At 50.2% G+C, this 18,205-nt stretch overlaps 1 protein-coding gene across 1 annotated transcript; it reads right to left on the bottom strand.

Moving 5' to 3' along the window:
* Positions 1-999: 999 nt before the first annotated feature.
* PIRT (phosphoinositide interacting regulator of transient receptor potential channels) lies at positions 1,000-16,985 on the bottom strand. Its single transcript, XM_034790564.1, has 2 exons — positions 16,879-16,985; positions 1,000-5,373 (listed from the first exon to the last, which is right to left on the bottom strand). Exon 2 carries the CDS (start codon positions 5,350-5,352, stop codon positions 4,942-4,944), a length of 411 nt encoding a protein of 136 aa, XP_034646455.1. The 5' UTR covers positions 5,353-5,373; positions 16,879-16,985; the 3' UTR covers positions 1,000-4,941.
* Positions 16,986-18,205: the final 1,220 nt, after the last annotated feature.

Raw genomic sequence — 18,205 nt, 5'->3', positions numbered from 1 at the left:
GGGCTCCCGGACCCGCGGCCCAGCGGACCCCCCGGCTCCCGGCCTCGCGGGCCCGGACTGGCTCCCGGCCCCGCGGACCTTGCGGCCCCGCAGCCCAACGGACCCCCCGGCTCCCGGACCCCGGACCGGCACCGCGCCCCCGGCTCCCCGCCCGGCCCCGCACCCACCCCGGACCGGCACTGCGACCCCGGCCCGGCACCGCGCGCCCGGCCGGGCTCGGCACCATGCCCCCGGCCCCGCGGCCCCGGCCAAAGAGCCCTCCTGATTTTCCCGGACATGCCCGGCTTTTGGGGATTTCCCCCCGGACGGGGATTTGAGCCCCCAAAAGCCGGACATGTCCAGGAAAATCCGGACGTATGGTAACCCTAGTTTATCTAGGCTCTCGATCATTCTCAACACCCTCCAGTTCTGCAATATCCTTTTGGAGATGTGGTGTCCAGTGCTGCACACAGTACGCAGATAAGGGGGCACCATTGATTATACAGAGGCATTACTCCATCCTGTTCCCTATCATCCTAACATCTCCTTTGACCAAAGCTGCATACTGAGCAGAGACTTTTAATTGAACTGTGTATGCCCTTTGTAGATCAATCAATAAAGACACCTGCTCAGTGTGAAGCTGCAGTCAAGAAAAGCAAACGATGTTAGGATGCATAGGCAATGGGAGGGGAATAATACAGAGCATATGCTAACGCCTTTATATAAATCAATGGTGCATCTGGAAAATTCACCTGGGTAGAGGGGTCGGCACATGACCCAGGCATTGCTCAAGTTTCACAGCAGCCCCGAGGGGTCCTGGGAGTAGTTCTTGCTCACATGAGTAGCCCTTGCTCACGTGGGCAGTCTGTCTTGAATTTTTGAAAGCAGGCCTGCTTGTGACCCCGGCAGCAGCATGGGACTCGAATGCCCTCTCCTCAGACTGGGCCGGGAGCGGTGACCCCTGGGTGTCTTTCCATCACCACAGTCACACACAAACAACAAAGAGAGTTTAATCCAGTAGTTTATTCATTGCATTCGGAAATTAGGCACTGTTTGGCCAGAGCCATGTCCATCCCCCCAACAAGGCATTAGCAGGCACAGGAGTAAAATCAAGGCATGAGAGAGATTTAAGAGGAAGCCACCCTCAGCTTGTCACATCCCCTGGGGAAGGGTGGGGACTCCTTTATGGACAATCCAACCACTTCAGAATACATGTCGGATGCCAGTAAATCAGCTGCCGGCCGAGCTCTCTGCCCGCGCTAAGGATGGGGTTGGATGTCTGGCACGCATGGCACTACAGTCCTTTAGCAGGCAGTGCTCTGAGCCTGGGGAGCATCTCAACCCTCTTGGGTACCTCACCTCATCTGACCTGTCAAGGGCAGCTGGCTGAGCTGCATTTGTTTCAGGCAAAACTATCCTCAAGGAGACTCCCTGACAGAGCCGGAGTCCGTGGGCTGGATCCTCACCTGGTGTAAATGGGCAGAGCTCCACTCAAGTCAGTGGAGCTGCACCTATGAACGTCAAGTGGAGCATTCGGCTCTGAGAATTTGGAGAGAAGCGCAAAGCCGCGGGTTTGCTTGTAGGTACTGAGTCCCAGGCACCTTGGAGTATAAGGGATGTTAACCTGCCAGAGGCTCTCCTTTGGCATAGAGCTGAAATTTAAGGGGGAGGGGCAGGGCACATGGGTGGGAGTTAACCATTTCCATGCCAGCCAAGAAATGGCTTGGATTCCTTCGGGATCTGCTCATGGAATATTGAACACCAGAGCTAGGGCTATATACTTTCTTATCTTGAATCTTGGGCCCCCTGTCCACACCTGCGACCCACATTCTCTATTAACATGAAACCCCAGGGCTCAAACCAGAGCAGCATTCTCCATTCTCCGGGATCGATTAACCCTAAGGCCCCAGAACCCCTGCCCAGCCCCAGCACTGCACTTGCTGCAAGAGGGTGAATTTCAGTACATTAATGTTAATGCAGCTGGATCCTTCCCTTTGCAGCTATGGGCTAAACCCATGCACCAGGTGCTGGTGTCCACGGAAGGAACTTTTGTGTTGTGGCATCTGGATTTATTTTTTGGTCAAATTGCTTTGGAAGCAGGCCTGGCTGGCTTAGCTCTATCAGCATTGTGGTAGGTACAGAGCTCTGAAAGAGACTCTCCTCTCAGCTCAGTTTAGTAACAAGCCCAATGGACTTGTATGTTCCACAGGGTAATTAGAAAACTGTCATTACCAGGAAAGAAAGTAGAGCTACAAATGCGGTTAGTGCAAGAAACACTCAGTATGGTCTGATCTCAGCCCCCTGCCCCAGACTCAATGGGAAGCTGTCTTTGTGAGTGCAGAACGCCACGCATTGTGACAGGGCTGCACTGAACCCAATGTGATCTTCTAATTGACACTCCAGTCTCTTCTCCAGCTTAAGATCCCTTCATTTCGTCAGCAGGGAACAAGTGCGTCAGCTTCTCAAGCAGCAGTCCTGCTCTGCAGCTGGGCCAGGGAAACGCAGGCTGTTCGCAGGGACTGGTGTCACTTCTGATCACTCCATCGCCTTGTAATAATACCTGGCTCTTATATGGTGCTTTTCACCAGGAGATCTCAAAAGTGTGTCACAATCTTCACAGTATTTATCCTCCCAACCCCCTTGTGAGGTAGGGCAGGAGGAGAACTGAGGCATGAGAGGCTGAGTATCTTGCCCAAGGCTGCATAAGGAAGTTTGTAGCAGAGAAGAGAATTGGATCTCAGTCTGCAAAGCCCTAGGCTAGCGGCCTAGTCACAGGATCCTCAATGGCATTATGACAACATGCAGCAGCTAAGGGTTTGCCCCTCAGATTTGAAGGTCGGAAGGGATTGTTTGGATCACCAGGAGTGGCAGTAGTCTGATCACTTCTGATGTTTGAAACAAAATCGTTAAGCTTTGTGAAGATTAGAGGGGTTCTGCAAAACACAACCAACGCCACACAGACTTTCCTTCCTCTTTCTCCTAAGGAATTCGACTTGCCATCCAGGCTGAATGGCTGCATTTGGCTCAGTGAGGAGGATTCTGGTTGCAAAGACGAGCCAGACTGTGCCCTTTCCATGCATTGCTGCCATTTGGTCTCTGATGAGTGCTGATCTACGTCAGAAACCATCCGGGGCTGTTACAATGCAACCTCACCAAAGCTAGAGGCGTCGGTGCATGGCCATGTCCTGACATGGGAAAAGGAGGGTCTACATGCAGGTATTGGTTTACTCAGTGCTAAGAATGAGGCTAACCAGAGACACAATCTGATTGTGGTCGCTGAGTCTTCTCAGCTCCCATTGACTTCAGTGGAGTCAACAGCAGCTCAGCTGCTTTGAAAATCAGGCAATTTATGTAGGTGCCTAACTACAAACTAGGCGACTATTTGTAAAAATCTTGTCCCTAGTATCCAAACCAAACACCAATTGCACAGTTGGATTTGCAGTTGGGAAGCTGTATTTACATGGATTTTTAAACTAACTCTGGGCCCCATTGAAAAAAGGCAACTACAATATTAACCAAAAATATTTGGGAACGATTCCTGCTTTTGTAGGTAAATTTCCCAGGGTACATCATTATTAACAATAGGAGTTCAATAGACTTGAGTTAAACAAGGCATCTCATTTACATTTGCTCTTGTTCCGCCCAGGTGGAATGTTTGAGATTTCTGCTGTGCTGGAATCCATCATGACAGAGACAATCACTCCAAACCGAGATAAATATGCAGTTGGTGCAATACAGCCTTGCATCCAGAGACCTTGAGGAATGAAATTTTTTAAAGATAGTCTGTAAAATTGAACAGAGAAATGCTACTTCTGATGCTCAGTTGCTCTTCAACTTGGCTGTTTAGGTAGAATTAAATATCACCCCACACTTCACCAGAAAGTCGTGAGTAAGCTTTGGAGTAGCATTGCACACAGACGCTCGTTTCATAGTGACAATTATGAGATGAACTTCATACACATCCCCATCTAAGTCCTTTCATTCTCAGCTGTGGATCTTGCATGTGTATCATTCTGGATGTATCCTCTGAGGTCCAATGCACAGTTGGCTAGAAAGAAATGATTCTGTTTGCTCTTGCAGAGCATTCTGAATGCACTGTCTCCTCCAAATCCCATTGACATATCCTGGCACTGTGGATCGTCTATATCTGTAGTGTTGTGCTTGGTCATCTTAGCAAGAGAGGGGTAGTAGCCATATGGCTATGGAAAACAATCCAATCCCTTCCTAGTGTAGCCCTGTTTCCTCTATTGAATCATAGAATATCAGAGTTGGAAGGGCCCTCAGGAGGTCATCTAGTCCAACACCCTGCTCAAAGCAGGACCAATCCCCAGACAGATATTAACACAGATATTAACACAGCACATCCTGAACAGCTGAAATCCTTTCAGCTATACCCTGTCAGACCTGTCCTGTGACTCTTACTCACACAAATAGTGGCATTCAAATCCATGGGACTGCTTTCATGAGTAAGAGTCATCCGAGTAAAGGTTTACATTTTCTAGTGAAATCCCATTCATAGAAATGTAGAGCTGGAAGGGATCTTGAAAGTCCAGCCCCCGGGGCTGAGGCAGGCCAAGTACATGTAGACCATCCCAGACAGGTGTTCAGCAGTACAGGTGCCGGGTGTTGATGAAAGCAGTTCAAAGCTTTGTCCTCTATAAGACACGGTCAATGTTTGCAGGTTTGCTCAATATACAGTCAAGAGCAAAATCTAGGGCTTGAGCCCAACCTGCTTGTCTCAATGCCAGTATTCTGCTCTCCTAGCACATAGTGTGAAGTTTACCTGCCCACAGAGGACCTGCAGGGGGGTGAATTTCACCTATGGGGAGAGGAGAAGGTCAAAGTTGGGGATCCACTAGGCCTGTCTGAGAGCAGGATCAGGCCCTAATAATCTCATGGCAAATCCAGCCAGGCTGAAAGAGGCATTACTTGCCACCCGTGAGCGCTGAGCCTGAGCAGCCCTCAGCGGTTAAAGAAGAATGACTTGATGTTCTGAAAGAAGTGTGACTTCTGTCTCTGCCGCTGCTTCTTCCGGATGACGGGGATCCAGACAAAGCCGCAAACCAGAAGCATCAGCCCCAGGGACAGGAAAGCCGGGCCGCACATTTTGTAAACATTTTTATTGGTCTCTATGAAGCAGGACAGGCTGGTAACCACCACTCCAAAGAGGAAGATGGCGCCTCCGACAGAAACCACCACGATGGGCTTGTGGTAGATCTCCCACTTGTTCCTGGGCGTGTTGGTCCAGACGGACTCACTCCTGGAGCTGATGCACAGCGTGCTGGCCGTGTTGCTAGTGATCAAATCCTTGGATTCAGGGGACTTTTCACTCCCGTCCAGGCTCATGGGGTGGGTCTCCATGGTGTTGGGCATTGCAGGTCTGGGGGTTAATGCCTGAGAGGAACAGAAGAGGAAAACAGAGGGGATTAGCACTGCGGGGACTGAAATTCATTCACAAGGTCATGTTGTTTGAATTAGCTGGGGCCAAAGCCACCCCAGAGCCAGAGCAGAGAAAGGCTCACGGGGTTGCAGCTGAGAGAGGACGGTATTGCTCCTGTGGGAACACTGCAGCTTAAAATACCGCAGCTGACCCATTAGGGGCCCAATTGTGCCCGGGCATTGAGCAGGCCCATAGGAACCCCCCACTCTGTGCCCCTGTGCATGGGGCTGGCACGGTCTTTGCTCCATGGCTCACAAGAACCCAGCTCCCATTGGGGCACCTCGGTGAAATGGCCAGTTTTCCAAGGGTGCTCAACACCCAGCAGCTCCCAGTGCTCTTGGAGGGAGCTGCTGGGTGCTGAGCACTTTGGAAAATCTGGCCCTTTTGCAATCACCCCAGGGCAAGGCTAACAGCACTAGCCAGCAGCCCCCGCCCTGCCTTAGAGCAGCCAGCAGAGCTGACCAGGTACTGGGGCCAGTGTGTGCCACACTCTCAGAGCAGGCAGCAAAGGGCTGGGAGAAGCAGAGCTCGGAAAGGCCTGGTGGCCTGTGTCTCCTTTCTCATCAGGGCTGGCTCTAACTTTTTTGCCACCCCAGGCAAAAAAGAAGAGCGCTGCCCCGCCGTAACACCCCCCCCCCCAAGTGCCGCGCTGCCCAAACCCCTCCCCCCCAGCGTCGGGCTGGGCTGCCCAACTCCCCCAGAGCGCCTTGCTGGGTCGCCCAAACCTCCCGAGCGCTGCGCCAGGCCGGGTCGGGCCGGCCAAACCTCCGCTCCGCCTCGAGCGCCGCGCTGGACAGCCAGCCAAACCCCCGCCGCCCTGGAGCACCGCGCCACCCAAACCCCCGCCCCTCCCAGAGCGCCGCGCCGAGCCTTGCCTCGCCTCGCCGGGCTGCCCAAACCCCCGGAGTGCCGCGCTAGCCAAACCCCCGCCCCCCCCAAGCATTGCGCCGGGCTGGCCAAACCCCCGCCTCCCCGCGCGCCGCGCGGGGCCCCCCATACCCCCCCCCCCCCCCGAGCGCCGCGCCGCCCAACCCCCCCAGCGCCGTGCCACTGAAACATCCCCCGCACTGCCCGGCCAAAACAAACCTACCCCCGCCAAAAACCCCTCGAGTGCTGCCCTGCCAAACAAAAACAAAACAAAACAAAAAAAACCATTGTGAGCGTCCCCCGCCACCCCAACATTGGCTGCCCCTTCTAGGGTGCCGCCCCAAGCACATGCTTGGTCAGCTGGTGCCTGGAGCCGGCCCTGTTTCTCATACCCCACATTTTCACCTGGGCCCCTCTCTGCTTACCCCAGAGTGAGAGAAGACCCCGCCCATGAGACACAGGGACCCCAAAGTGCTTCACCAGGGAAAGTGTCATTGTCCCCATTTAACTAATGGGGAAACTAAGGCACAGAGCGGGGTGATGGCTTGCCCAGGTCACCCGGAAACTTGGAGAGCAAGTTGGGAATGTGGTGCACATACCAAACTGCCCAGTCCAGTGCCCTACCCAGTGGGCCATGCTGCCTCCTTGCGATCCTGGCGTAGGTAGGTGGTCCTAACTGCCATGGCTTCCACAGACATGCTTGCCCCCACAGGCCTTCTAACCCAGAATGCACTAGGGCCTAGTGACAGGCTTTCCCCAGCTAGCACCCCCAGTCCAGCCTGGTTTGTTGCTGGGACCCACCCTGTTCAAATCTCTCAGCAGCAGTGCCGTCCTCGGGCTAAATGCTCTAGGCTAGACCAGGCCACCTGGGGAGGGATAGATGAGAGGCCAAACAGAGCAGTCTATAGGACTGGGTCTAACTTGGCCTTTGTGCTTTCTCCCTGCTTGTACATCTGGGCAGCAGCGCGCCACAGTCAGACTTGTCAAGGCCACATGTAATGTTAGTTTAGGGAGGCAGTGTGTGGCCCAGCAGCTAGCATGGTAGGCTGGGACTCAGGACACCTAGGTTGTATTTCTGGCTCTGCCTGGGGCCTGCTGGGTGACCTTGGGCATGTTGCTTCCCCTATCTGGGCCTCAGTTTCCCTATCTGTACAATGGGGCTAATAATACTGGCCACCTTTACAAAGGGCTTTGAGCTCACTAGAAGAAAAGTGCTAGATCAGGGCTAGGTGTTAATACGCAGCCTTTGATCTGCCACAAGGAGAGTGAGAGACATTTCTGGGCTGGTGAGTGGTTTGCGCTCCCCGAGGTGCTGTTAGCTGCAGGATCTGCTCATGGATGTGGAAAGCTCTGATTCTAAGTAATCCACACAGTGAATTGCTCTCGATGGCATTGCTGGGGTCAGTGATGCTGCCGCCTCATGGGCCCCAGTGTTGCAGTTACTTTCTCACCAAATCAAGAAGGAAATCCATTTTCTCGGAAGCCCAGCAGCGTAATGCACAGAAGCCATTAGGGTAAGAGGGAAAGTGGTGGGCTTTCTATAAACTGCTATTTCCACTTGGCTCCGATTGGTTGCTGGCTGTTGCTGAAACACAGCAGATTAACCCCTCAGTGCTCGCTGTCTGCCCTTCGGAAACTTCAGCCAGCTGGTTTGCAGCAGACACCGCCAGATCCACCCGCCGTGGACCTGCAGTCCAGAGAGCAGCCGATCGCGGATGCCAGTCTGGCGATTTCATTCATCAGTGTATGTGGAATAATTCCAGCCCAACTGCAGGTGCAGTCTGGCTTATTTCGCCCCGAGCGCAGGCCTTGCAGCCATCACATCGGGGGCTGGATGACCCAGGAATGGCTGGGTGACACAGAGAGCGATGCCAGGTGTGTGACTGTGGCCAGCCACCTATCCATCTAAGGTTCAGGGCTTTGTAATTCTCCTGCAAGAGCAGAGGGAAGACAGAGTACATAACGTGTGCAGGGAAATGCTCTGCTTTCGGGGTCTCTTGTTGGGATCTAGTTAAGGGGCAAACCCAGAACCCTGCACTCAGAACTCAGCAGGCATCCAAAGGAAGAAATGGCATTTAACTGCTCTGGGCCCAATCCTAAAGACTCAGGCCCATGGCTAGCTTTAGGCATGTCAGTTACTCCAGTGCTTTCAATGGGCCGGTCACATGTGTGAAGTGGAGCACCATCATAAGGCTTTGCAGGGACGGGCCCTTATTTTTTAGTACAGCCCACAGTCGTTGTTTGCTCTGGGCGGTATTTGTGATCCACAGCAATTAACTTTTGAAAACTCTTCAGTCCTCATTTGACATACGCAGGATGATTAGCCGCATCCGCATTCTTTATTCATCTTTGGGGCTGCATAAAATTGCACCTCCTGCGTTTGGCTGGGTTGGGAGACATGAAAAACAGTCTTGTAAGTGTCTAGGGCTGGATTCTGAGCCCTGGAAAGTCCTTCCAGCCAGCTGTCAGTGAGATCAGAAGCAGGCCGAGACCTCAGAAAATTTCCCGTTATGAGGAATCAATGAGGGAGCTGGTGCTGTGTAAATGGAGTGCAGTTAGAGAGGTTAACAAGCTGGCACAGCTGCTAAGAAAACCTGTCCGTATTCTGGTGTGATGGGCCAAATGGAGGAGCCAGTGCCCGATGCCAATGGATCCTAAGATTTCCCCCCTGACCATGTGTTCAGTTTATTGTGAACAGTGTCCTCCCTGTTCTGGCCATGGTCACTTTCCTTCTAGTGCACCCCTTTGGAAAGGTGGAGGAATAATGCTGGGAACAATAGCTAGGATCCCCAATAAAGGGTCAGGGCCCCACTGTGCTAGGGGCTTGTCAGGGCTGGATCCCCACTTTGAACTTTAAGGTACAAATGTAGGGGCCTGCATGAAAACTTCTAAGCTTAACTACCAGCTTAGCTCTGGTTCGGCTGCCACCATTTCAATGGATTCCCTGCCTGGGAAGCCTTGAAAAACCTTCACCCATTCCCTGGTGAAAACAAATCCAACCCCCTTGGATTTAAAACAAGGGGAAATTAACCATTCCCCTCCTTCCTCCCACCAACTCCTGGTGAATCAGTCCCAACCCCCCCTGGGATCTACAACAGGGAGAAATTAACCATCCCCCCTCCTTCCTCCCACCAACTCCTGGTGAATCAGGATCCACCCCTTGGATCTTGAACAAGGAAAAATCTATCAGGTTCTTAAAAAGAAGGCTTTTAATTAAAGAAAAAGGTAAAAATCATCTCTGTAAAATCAGTATGGAAATTAACCTTACAGGGTAATCAAACTTAAAGAGCTCAGAGGACTCCCCTCTAGTCTCAGGTTCAAAGTGCAGCAAACAAAGATAAACACTCTAGTAAAAGGTACATTTACAAGTTGAGAAAACAAAGGAAAACTAACACGCCTTGCCTGGCTATTTACTTACAAGTTTGAAATAGGAGAGACTTGTTTAGAAAGATGTGGAGAACCTGGATTGATGTCTGGTCCCTCTCAGTCCCGAGAACGAACACACTCCCAAACAAAGAACACAAACAACAGCCTTCCCCCCCCCAAGATTTGAAAGTATCTTGTCCCCTTATTGGTCCTTTAGGTCAGATGCCAGCCAGGTTACCTGAGCTTCTTAACCCTTTACAGGGAAAAGGATTTTGGAGTCTCTGGCCAGGAGGGATTTTTATAGTACTGTACACAGGACAGCTATTACCCTTCCCTTTATAGTTATGACAGGGCTGTACAGCCGAAGAAGGAAGAAGACAGTCCCTGGTCCGAAAGCTCCCCATCTACATGCCAGACAGGATGTCAACAGGTGGACAAAATAGACTGGAGAAAGGATGAGGAAACAGTGAGAAAAAAGCAAAATCACAAAATGGATCACATCTCTGTCTGGGAATCTGAGAGAGGCTCCCAGATCTGATGCAAATAAGTGACTGTCCTGAATTCTCACAAGCCCCCACCCTCAGTACTTCATCCCCACTAGAGCTGTGTGACTAACCAGTCCCTGGCAGTTCAAAAACCAAAACTTGGCTTGACCCAAAGGGAAATAAAACATTCCAAAACATTTCAGTGAATCGATAAGAATTTAGCTTCATTAAAATTTCTGGGCACTTTTTTCACGTAAAAGCAAAGGAAATAAAGGGTTAGATTCACAGAATGGAGGAGGAGTTGGTGATGATTACAGGATTAGAAAACATTTTATAGTGAGGGACTCAGGGAACTCAATCTGTTTAGCTTAACAAAGAGAAGGTTAAGGGGTGACTTGATCACCCTCTGTAAACACCTGCCTGGGGAGTAAATATTTGATAATGGGCTCTGGGTCTAGCAGAGAAAGTCATGACACCATTCAAGGGCTGGAAGTTGAAGATTCGGACTGGAAATAAGACCTACATTTTGAACAGGGAGAGTAATTAACCACTGGAACAATTTACCCAGGATTGTGGTGGATTCTCCATCACTGGCAATTTTTAAATCAAGACTGGGTGTTTTCCTTAAAGTTCTGCTCTGAGAATGATTGTGGGGCAGGTCTCTGGCCTGTCAGACTAGCTGACCCCAGTGGTCCCTTCTGGCCCTGGGATCTCTGACCAATATAACTGCCAGCCCCGTAATTAGGCTGCTGCCCTGCCATGGGTTCAGTCCCTCCACTGTCTGCCATGGAAGAGGAATCTGAACTCGGGTCTTCTGCGTTACAAGAGGTGCCTCAGTCACTGGCCTATGGGATGGTCTGGGAAGAGTCTCTCTGCTGGTGAAGCTGTTCCACTGTGTCTGTAATATTTGAATAGTCACTGGGGCAGGCAAAGCAGATGCTGATTCTATAGCACCATGGCTAGGGCATGTGCTTGCACCAGGGGCCACCCCAGTTCAGCTCCCTTTGTACTCCAGGCAAAGGAGGGAATTCATTGGCGTCTCCCAGACTCCAGTTATGGGCCCTAGCGACAGGGCTAGGGTGGGTGGAGGCGCGTGGGCCCCCTCAGAGTGTTGGAAGTGGGGCTGACACCCTGAACGGTTGTTTTTGCAGAAAATATTCAGCAGATTCATGTCATATTTGCGAATAGTACCGGGGCGATTAAATGGTATTTTCGGCAAATAAAAAATGTGTCCCAGCTGTAAATCCAGCCCCTCTCTTCTCCTTGGAAGACTTCCTGTAGCAGTCAGTCAGGGCCGCTGGAGCTGTGTCCCTTCCAAATAACGACCCCTTGAGAGGGCTGAGTTGGGTGGGTGGCTGGCTGGCTTCAGGGAGCCCCTCCCTCCTGACATAACCATCCTCCAGCTGAGGGGGAGCGACTTGCCCCGGCCGTACTGGGAGCCAGTGTCGGAGCTGGGAATGGATCCCCAGGGCCAGAACCGCTTTGCTGAGTGCACAGCAGGTGGAAGGCAGTGTGGTGCACCCGACACCAAGCTGGCTAGGGCCTTGGGCAGTGCCACAGCACCCAGGATGGGCCAGAGTTGGTCAGGAGGGCCGGGAGCTGTGGAGAGCCCCAGGGGAAGCTGCTCAGGGGTTGGGTGAAGTAGGAAGTTCCCTGGTACTTGGCTGCGCTGAACATGGCACAGGCCCCACAGCTGGGGTGCATGGCTCACAGCCCTGACCGGTGCTGCTATCTCAGCGCTGCAGGGCTCAATGCCCTGACAGGATGGCTGGTGCCAGCACCTCGCGCTGTGCAGAGCGACCAGCTTTCCCCCCTTCCGACCAGCCCCTGCCCTGCCCCTGAGTGCTCTGCAAATGAGCCCCTGGTGCCACAGCGTGACTCCTGGGCCTAGTCGCCATGCACCGAAGGTGATGAGCCTGCTACAGCCTGGCTAATAGAGCCAGGACTTTTAGCTCAGGTAGCAGAGAGATGTGCACTGCAATCTAGAGGACCCAGGTTCAATCCCCCCTGTTGCTGACATGGGGACAGTTGCACTGCCGCTGCTCTTAGAAAGGCCAATGCCCAAGGCTGGAAAAGACCAGCGAGTCCCCAGCGGGAGCAACATTTTCCCCACCATTGCCCACTCTGCCTACCCCTAGAGATCGAGCCTCTTCCAGGTCTTCCCCAGCCTAATGCCACTTTCCAGCCAAAGGGGGGAACCAGGAGTCACAAATGCCACATCCCCGACTCCAACACCCCAGCAAGGTGCCTGGCCACCGGCAAGAACCCTTAGCAGTTGGTCAAGAAATACCCAGAGCATCATTCTCCTCTCGCTGCTGTGCTGCGTGGGACTCTGGGAAGGTCAATTATTTTGTGCAGGAAATTCCCAACATTTCCTGGTTTGTCTAAGTTTCCTGAGAGACTTTTTGTTTTTTTTTTTTGTCCCCTCCACCGATTGCTAAGAAACGGAAATCAGATTTGGCTTCCAACTGCCAGGAAATCTAGAGATTCTCAGTAACAAAAAAACAGAAAAAAGAAGAACAGGAGTACTTGTGGCACCTTAGAGACTAACAAATTTATTAGAGCATAAGCTTTCGTGGATGCATCCGAAGAAGTGGGCTGTAGTCCACGAAAGCTTATGCTCTAATAAATTTGTTAGTCTCTAAGGTGCCACAAGTACTCCTGTTCTTCTTTTTGCGGATACAGACTAACACGGCTGCTACTCTGAAACCTGTCAAAAAACCAGAAATCAACTAAGTCAGTAAACAAACGGAGAGCTGGTAAAAGTGGGGAAAATCCTTTTCAACAATACGTATTTTTCTCCAGTTTTCATTTCAAGGCTACCAGATCCCAAGTTATTACTCTCAACACTGGAGCAACAGGATGAACTTCTCTGGTCTGGGTTATGCAGAAGGTCACATTAGATGCTCTAATGGTCCCTTCTGGCCTTGGAATCTGTGAATCTTGGAATCTCTCAATGCGCCATCTGGATTTACAGGCGTCTTTGTGGTGGATGGAAAGGAGGAATCTATACAGTGCGACATGCATGTGATCATAAAGAGAAGGTGTGTGGATAGCAAACTGCTCTGGAATGGCAGCTTTCCAGCCTATGGAGACACACCTCACTGTGTCCCCTGGATTGTCTGCCCTTTTCATGCATGTAAAAGTTTTCAATAAAAAGTTATGGTGGCAGTTAACAAACAATGCCATTGCAGCTGGGCATGATTCTTATTGTTCCTTAACATGTTTTCAGTAGTCCCATCAGGGGCTCGTTCACCTGCACATCGACCAATGTGATATATGCCATCATGTGCCAGCAATGCCCCTCTGCCATGTACATTGGCCAAACCGGACAGTCTCTATGCAAAAGAATAAATGGACACAAATCAGATGTCAAGAATTATAACATTCAAAAACCAGTCGGAGAACACTTCAACATCCCTGGTCACTCAATTACAGACCTCAAAGTCGCAATTCTTCAACAAAAAACCTTCAAAAACAGACTCCAACAAGAAACTGCAGAACTGGAATTAATTTGCAAACTGGACACCATGAAATTAGGCTTGAATAAAGACTGGGAGTGGATGGGTCATTACACAAACTAAAAACTATTTCCCATGCTAATTTTCCCCCTACTGTTACTTACACCTTCTTGTCAACTGTTTGAAATGGGCCATCCTGATTATCACTACAAAAGTTTTTTTTCTCCTGCTGATAATAGCCCACCTTAATTGATTAGTCTCGTTAGAGTTGGTATGGCAGCACCCATTTTTTCATGTTCCCTGTGTATATATATATCTTCCTGCTGTATTTTCCACTGCATGCAAATGATGAAGTGGGTTTTAGCCCACGAAAGCTTATGCCCAAATAAATTTGTTAGTCTCTAAGGTCACACAAGTACTCCTCGTTCTTTTTTCAATAGATCTTGGAGCCTCGGGGAAACTGCAGAAGACTGGGAGAAAACAAATGTGTCAATTTTTAAAAAGAGTAAATGGGATGACCCCAGTATTTATAGACCTCTCAGCCTAACATCGATCCCAAGCAAGATAATGAAGCTGCTGAGAGAGGAGTTGAGAAATAAAGAATTAAAGGAGGGGGAGTTAATTAAAGCAAATCAACGTGGGTTTATGGAAAATAGATCCTGTCAAACTAACTTGGTATCTGTTTTTGATGAGATTACAAGTTTGGTTGATAAGGAAATAGTGTTGACATGATAGACTGAGATGTCTGTAAGGTATTTGACTTGCTACCGCACAACATCTTGATAAAAAAAAAACCCGAACCATATAAAATTACATGGCCCACATTAAATGGATTAAAAACTGGCTAACTGATAGGTCTCAAAATGTAACCGTAAATGGGGAATCCTCACTGAGGGGTGTGTTTCCAGTCGGGTCCAGCCAGTATCAGTTTTTGGCCCTACATTTACATTAACATTTTTATCAATGACCTGGAAGAAAACATAAAATCATCACCGATAAAGTTTGCAGATGACACAAAAATTGGGTGAGTGGCAAATAATAAAGAGGGCAGGTCACTGATACAGAGAGACCTGGATCACTTGGTAAACTGCGTGCAACCAGACAGAATGCACTTTAATACAGTTACATGTAAAAGTATTCATCTAGGAATGAAGAAAGGCCGTACTTATAGAATGAGGGACTTTATCCTGGGAAGCAGGGACTCTGAAAAAGATTTGGGTTCATGGTGGATACTCAGCTGAGCATGCTCTAATGCGATCCTGGGATGCATAAACAACAGAATCTCAGGAAAGAGTTGAGTGGTTATTTAACCTTTGTATTTGGCACTGGTGTGAACGCTGCTAGAATCCTGTGTCCAGTTCTGGTGCCCACAATTCAAGAAGGATGTTGATAAATTGGAGAGGGGTCAGAGAATAGCCATGAGAATGATTAAAGGATTAGAAAACCTGCCTGGCCTCAAGGAGCTCAATCTATTTAGCTTAACAAAGAGAAGGTTAAGGGGTGACTTGATCACAGTCTGTAAGTATCTGCATGGGGAGCAAATGTTTAATAATGGGCTCTTCAGTCTAGTGGAGAAAGGTCTAATCCAATGCTGGAAGTTGAAGGTAGACAAATTGAGACTGGAAATAACATTTTTAACAGTGACAGTAATTAACCATTGGAACAATGTACCAAGGGTCATGGTGCACCCTCCATCACTGACAATTTTCAAATCAGGACTGGGTGTGTTTCTAAAAGCTCTGCTCTAGGAATTTCTTGGGGGCAGTTCTCTGCCCAGGGCGATAGAGGAGGTCAGACTAGATGATCACAATGGTCCTTCTGGCCTTGGAATCTTTGAATCTCTTTGGGTTGTTGGTGACATCAAGGAATTTACCATAATTAATGCCTACCCCCCGGTTTTAGGAGTTTAGAGCCCCTGTCACGGTGACTCTGTCCGTGTTTGGGTTTTCTATAGTCCCTTCACCACACAATCGAAGCGCTAGTGAATGACACAGAAACTGGCTTGTTCCCCTTCTCTTTGTGCCAGAGGTGACACGATCCCAAGCTGGGCGAAATGAAATGTACAGACAAGATGCTGGGATCCCCACCTTCATCCACCCCAGTGAGCAGGTACATCAGTGAGGTGACCACACATGGAGCAACAGGTTTGTTTTACCTTCAAGCGCAGCAGAACTTAAAGGAGCAAGCCAACCGGTCACTGACCTGCACTGGTGCTGAGACTGACTGGGAATAAAGCATCTGGGTGAAGGGCCACAGAGTGCATCTGAATATTGAAGCAATGAAGGTTTTAAAAGGTGAACTCACCACAGATGGTCCTGGCACGTGGGCACGTCACTCTCAGAGACAAGGGAACCGGCTACATTAACTGTCTCCTCTACGCTCAGTGAGCAATCCAACGGCCAGCCCTCCTATCAATGGCCCCAGGAGCACCCCAGGATTATTGAGCTTTGCATCACTTTGTGTTGATCTTTTAAGGGCATGATCCTGCAGTCCGGCCCCAGGCAAAGCTCTCGCTGACTTCAGGGGGAGCTTTGCCTGCACAAGGCATGCAGGATGGAGCCCTTCAAAAGCAGTTCAGCACATTAAACCAACCACCCCGGCCCTCTGCTACTCCCCGTGTGTGACAAGGTCTCTGGTGTGGTGTGTGCTTGGGAAGGTGCCCCCAGACACAGGCTATTTAGACTCCAAAACTCTGGCTACAGATGCAGAAATAGGGGAAACATATGGTACAAAGGGTTTTAAGCAGCCTAGGAGTTGTTCAATGGAAGATGGGGGGCCAGATTCTCATCTCCATTACACTGATGTAAATTCAAGTCACTCTGCTGAGATCCACACAGAGTTACTCTGCTGGTGTAACTGACAGCTCGATCTGGCCCTGTGGACAGGATCCTATGATTGCAGGTTTTTAGCAGCCTCTAGAATCAGAGATAGTTTAGAGGGTCCCAGCAACTCACCCAGTGTCACCTGCCCATTGAGCATCAGATCTGGGACCATTTAAATATCCCTTTTCAGGGCTTACTTTGCAAAATACAGGTTCCTCCTCTCCAGAGACAAGAAACTCCCCAGCCCCCGAGTCCGAGGTTCAGATCCTCAGTTCCAACATGCATCCCCCCACATCCACAGAACTCCGCAATCCCAACCTGCAGCCCCTTCCTATTTGTGGTGCTCCTCAATCACCACCCATATCCCCTTCTTATTCACACTGCCCCTCCATCCTGACTCGCAACCTCCTCTTATTCCTGGTGCTCCTAAATCCCAATGGTAAAAGATTCCTACTTACATGGCTAGCAGCTCAGGACCGGCTCCTCTGCCCCACACATGGATGGAATTTGGAGTAAGTGGGTGTTATGATCGCCCAGTTCCGGCTAACTGTGCCCCACCCCCAACGTTGTCTACAGGGCTGTGTTGAGTGCTTAATAACCAACGGAGCATACTCCAGCTCCGATGAGCTCACCAGCTATCAGCGAATGGCTTAACTCTTCCTTTCCCTGCCTCCAGTCCTTGAGAGCACGGGATTGGCTCCAGTGCAGCTTCTGGTGGTTTAATATAATGCCAGGCCTCAGCAGTGAGTCTAACTACATTGCAGGGGAGGAACTGTGGTCAGTGGCTAGAGAAGCGAACAGGGCAGCAGAACTCCTGGGTTCAGCGGCTGATTTAGTGTCTGAGACCCTCAGCAAATCACTGAAACCTTTCTGGGCCTCAACTTCCCATCTCTAGAATGGGGACACTGCACAGGGAGCTGCAATTAACATCTGGAAAGGGATTGGAGATCTGTGACTGGCGGGCACCACGGATTACACAAGATAGGAACCATCGGTGATTCATTCTTATGCCTACACTGCCACAGGGCTGGGGTGGCTGAGACACTTTGCCTTTCTCCTCCATGGACCCAGGGCCAGATTCTGATACCAATTATCCCACTGTGAATCTAGAGTGACTCCACTCATTTCAGTGGACTGAATCCAGATTTGCATTTTAGGCAGTGCGATCAGAATATGCCCCCTGGGTCCTGCATCCTTGCTCTGATTGTCCCTGCTCAGTCCCAATGGATGGTTGTTAGTTTGGCACAGTCAGCAATGTCTACCCAGCTAAAGCCAGCATTGAGATGCTGTGTGCACTGGTTTTGTCTCCCTTCCAATATTTGTTACACGGCTATTCTGGTTATCCAGATAAAGGTCCAATCCCTAAATGAATCTTGCTAAATTCTTGGCCTCAATGACATCATGTGGCAGTGAGTTCCACAGTCTAATAACGCATGGATCAAGAAAGCATTTCCTTTGATCAGTGCTGAACTTACCACCTTTCACTTTCATGGACCGTCCCCATGTCATTACAGTCAGAGATGGCACTCATTGCTACCCAGACCCAACGTGCCAGGCTACCTCATGGGAATGGATCTGTGACGCGTTTAGGCTGAAGGGAGGCTGAATGTCATGGGCCAGAACTGGCCCAGTGCTGCAAACATGGAGAATGGACTCCTCACCTCACTGACGTTGATGACGAAACTCCCATAGATTCAGCAGGCCAGGATTTTCACCATGACTGAGGAACATTCCTCTGAATGTTTAGCCCAGTGCTCTGCGCACTTCTGACTCTGTTGGTTTCCA

This window comes from Trachemys scripta, chromosome 14, assembly GCF_013100865.1.
Source record: "Trachemys scripta elegans isolate TJP31775 chromosome 14, CAS_Tse_1.0, whole genome shotgun sequence".
Lineage (NCBI taxonomy): Eukaryota > Metazoa > Chordata > Testudines > Emydidae > Trachemys > Trachemys scripta.
Note: the sequence above shows the minus strand (reverse complement) of the source record. Positions and strands in the feature narration are given on the sequence as shown.

What these genes read in the sequence shown, in the direction of transcription:
- PIRT (XM_034790564.1), bottom strand. Translation starts at nt 5,352, where the DNA reads ATGCCCAACACCATGGAGACCCACCCCATGAGCCTGGACGGGAGTGAA.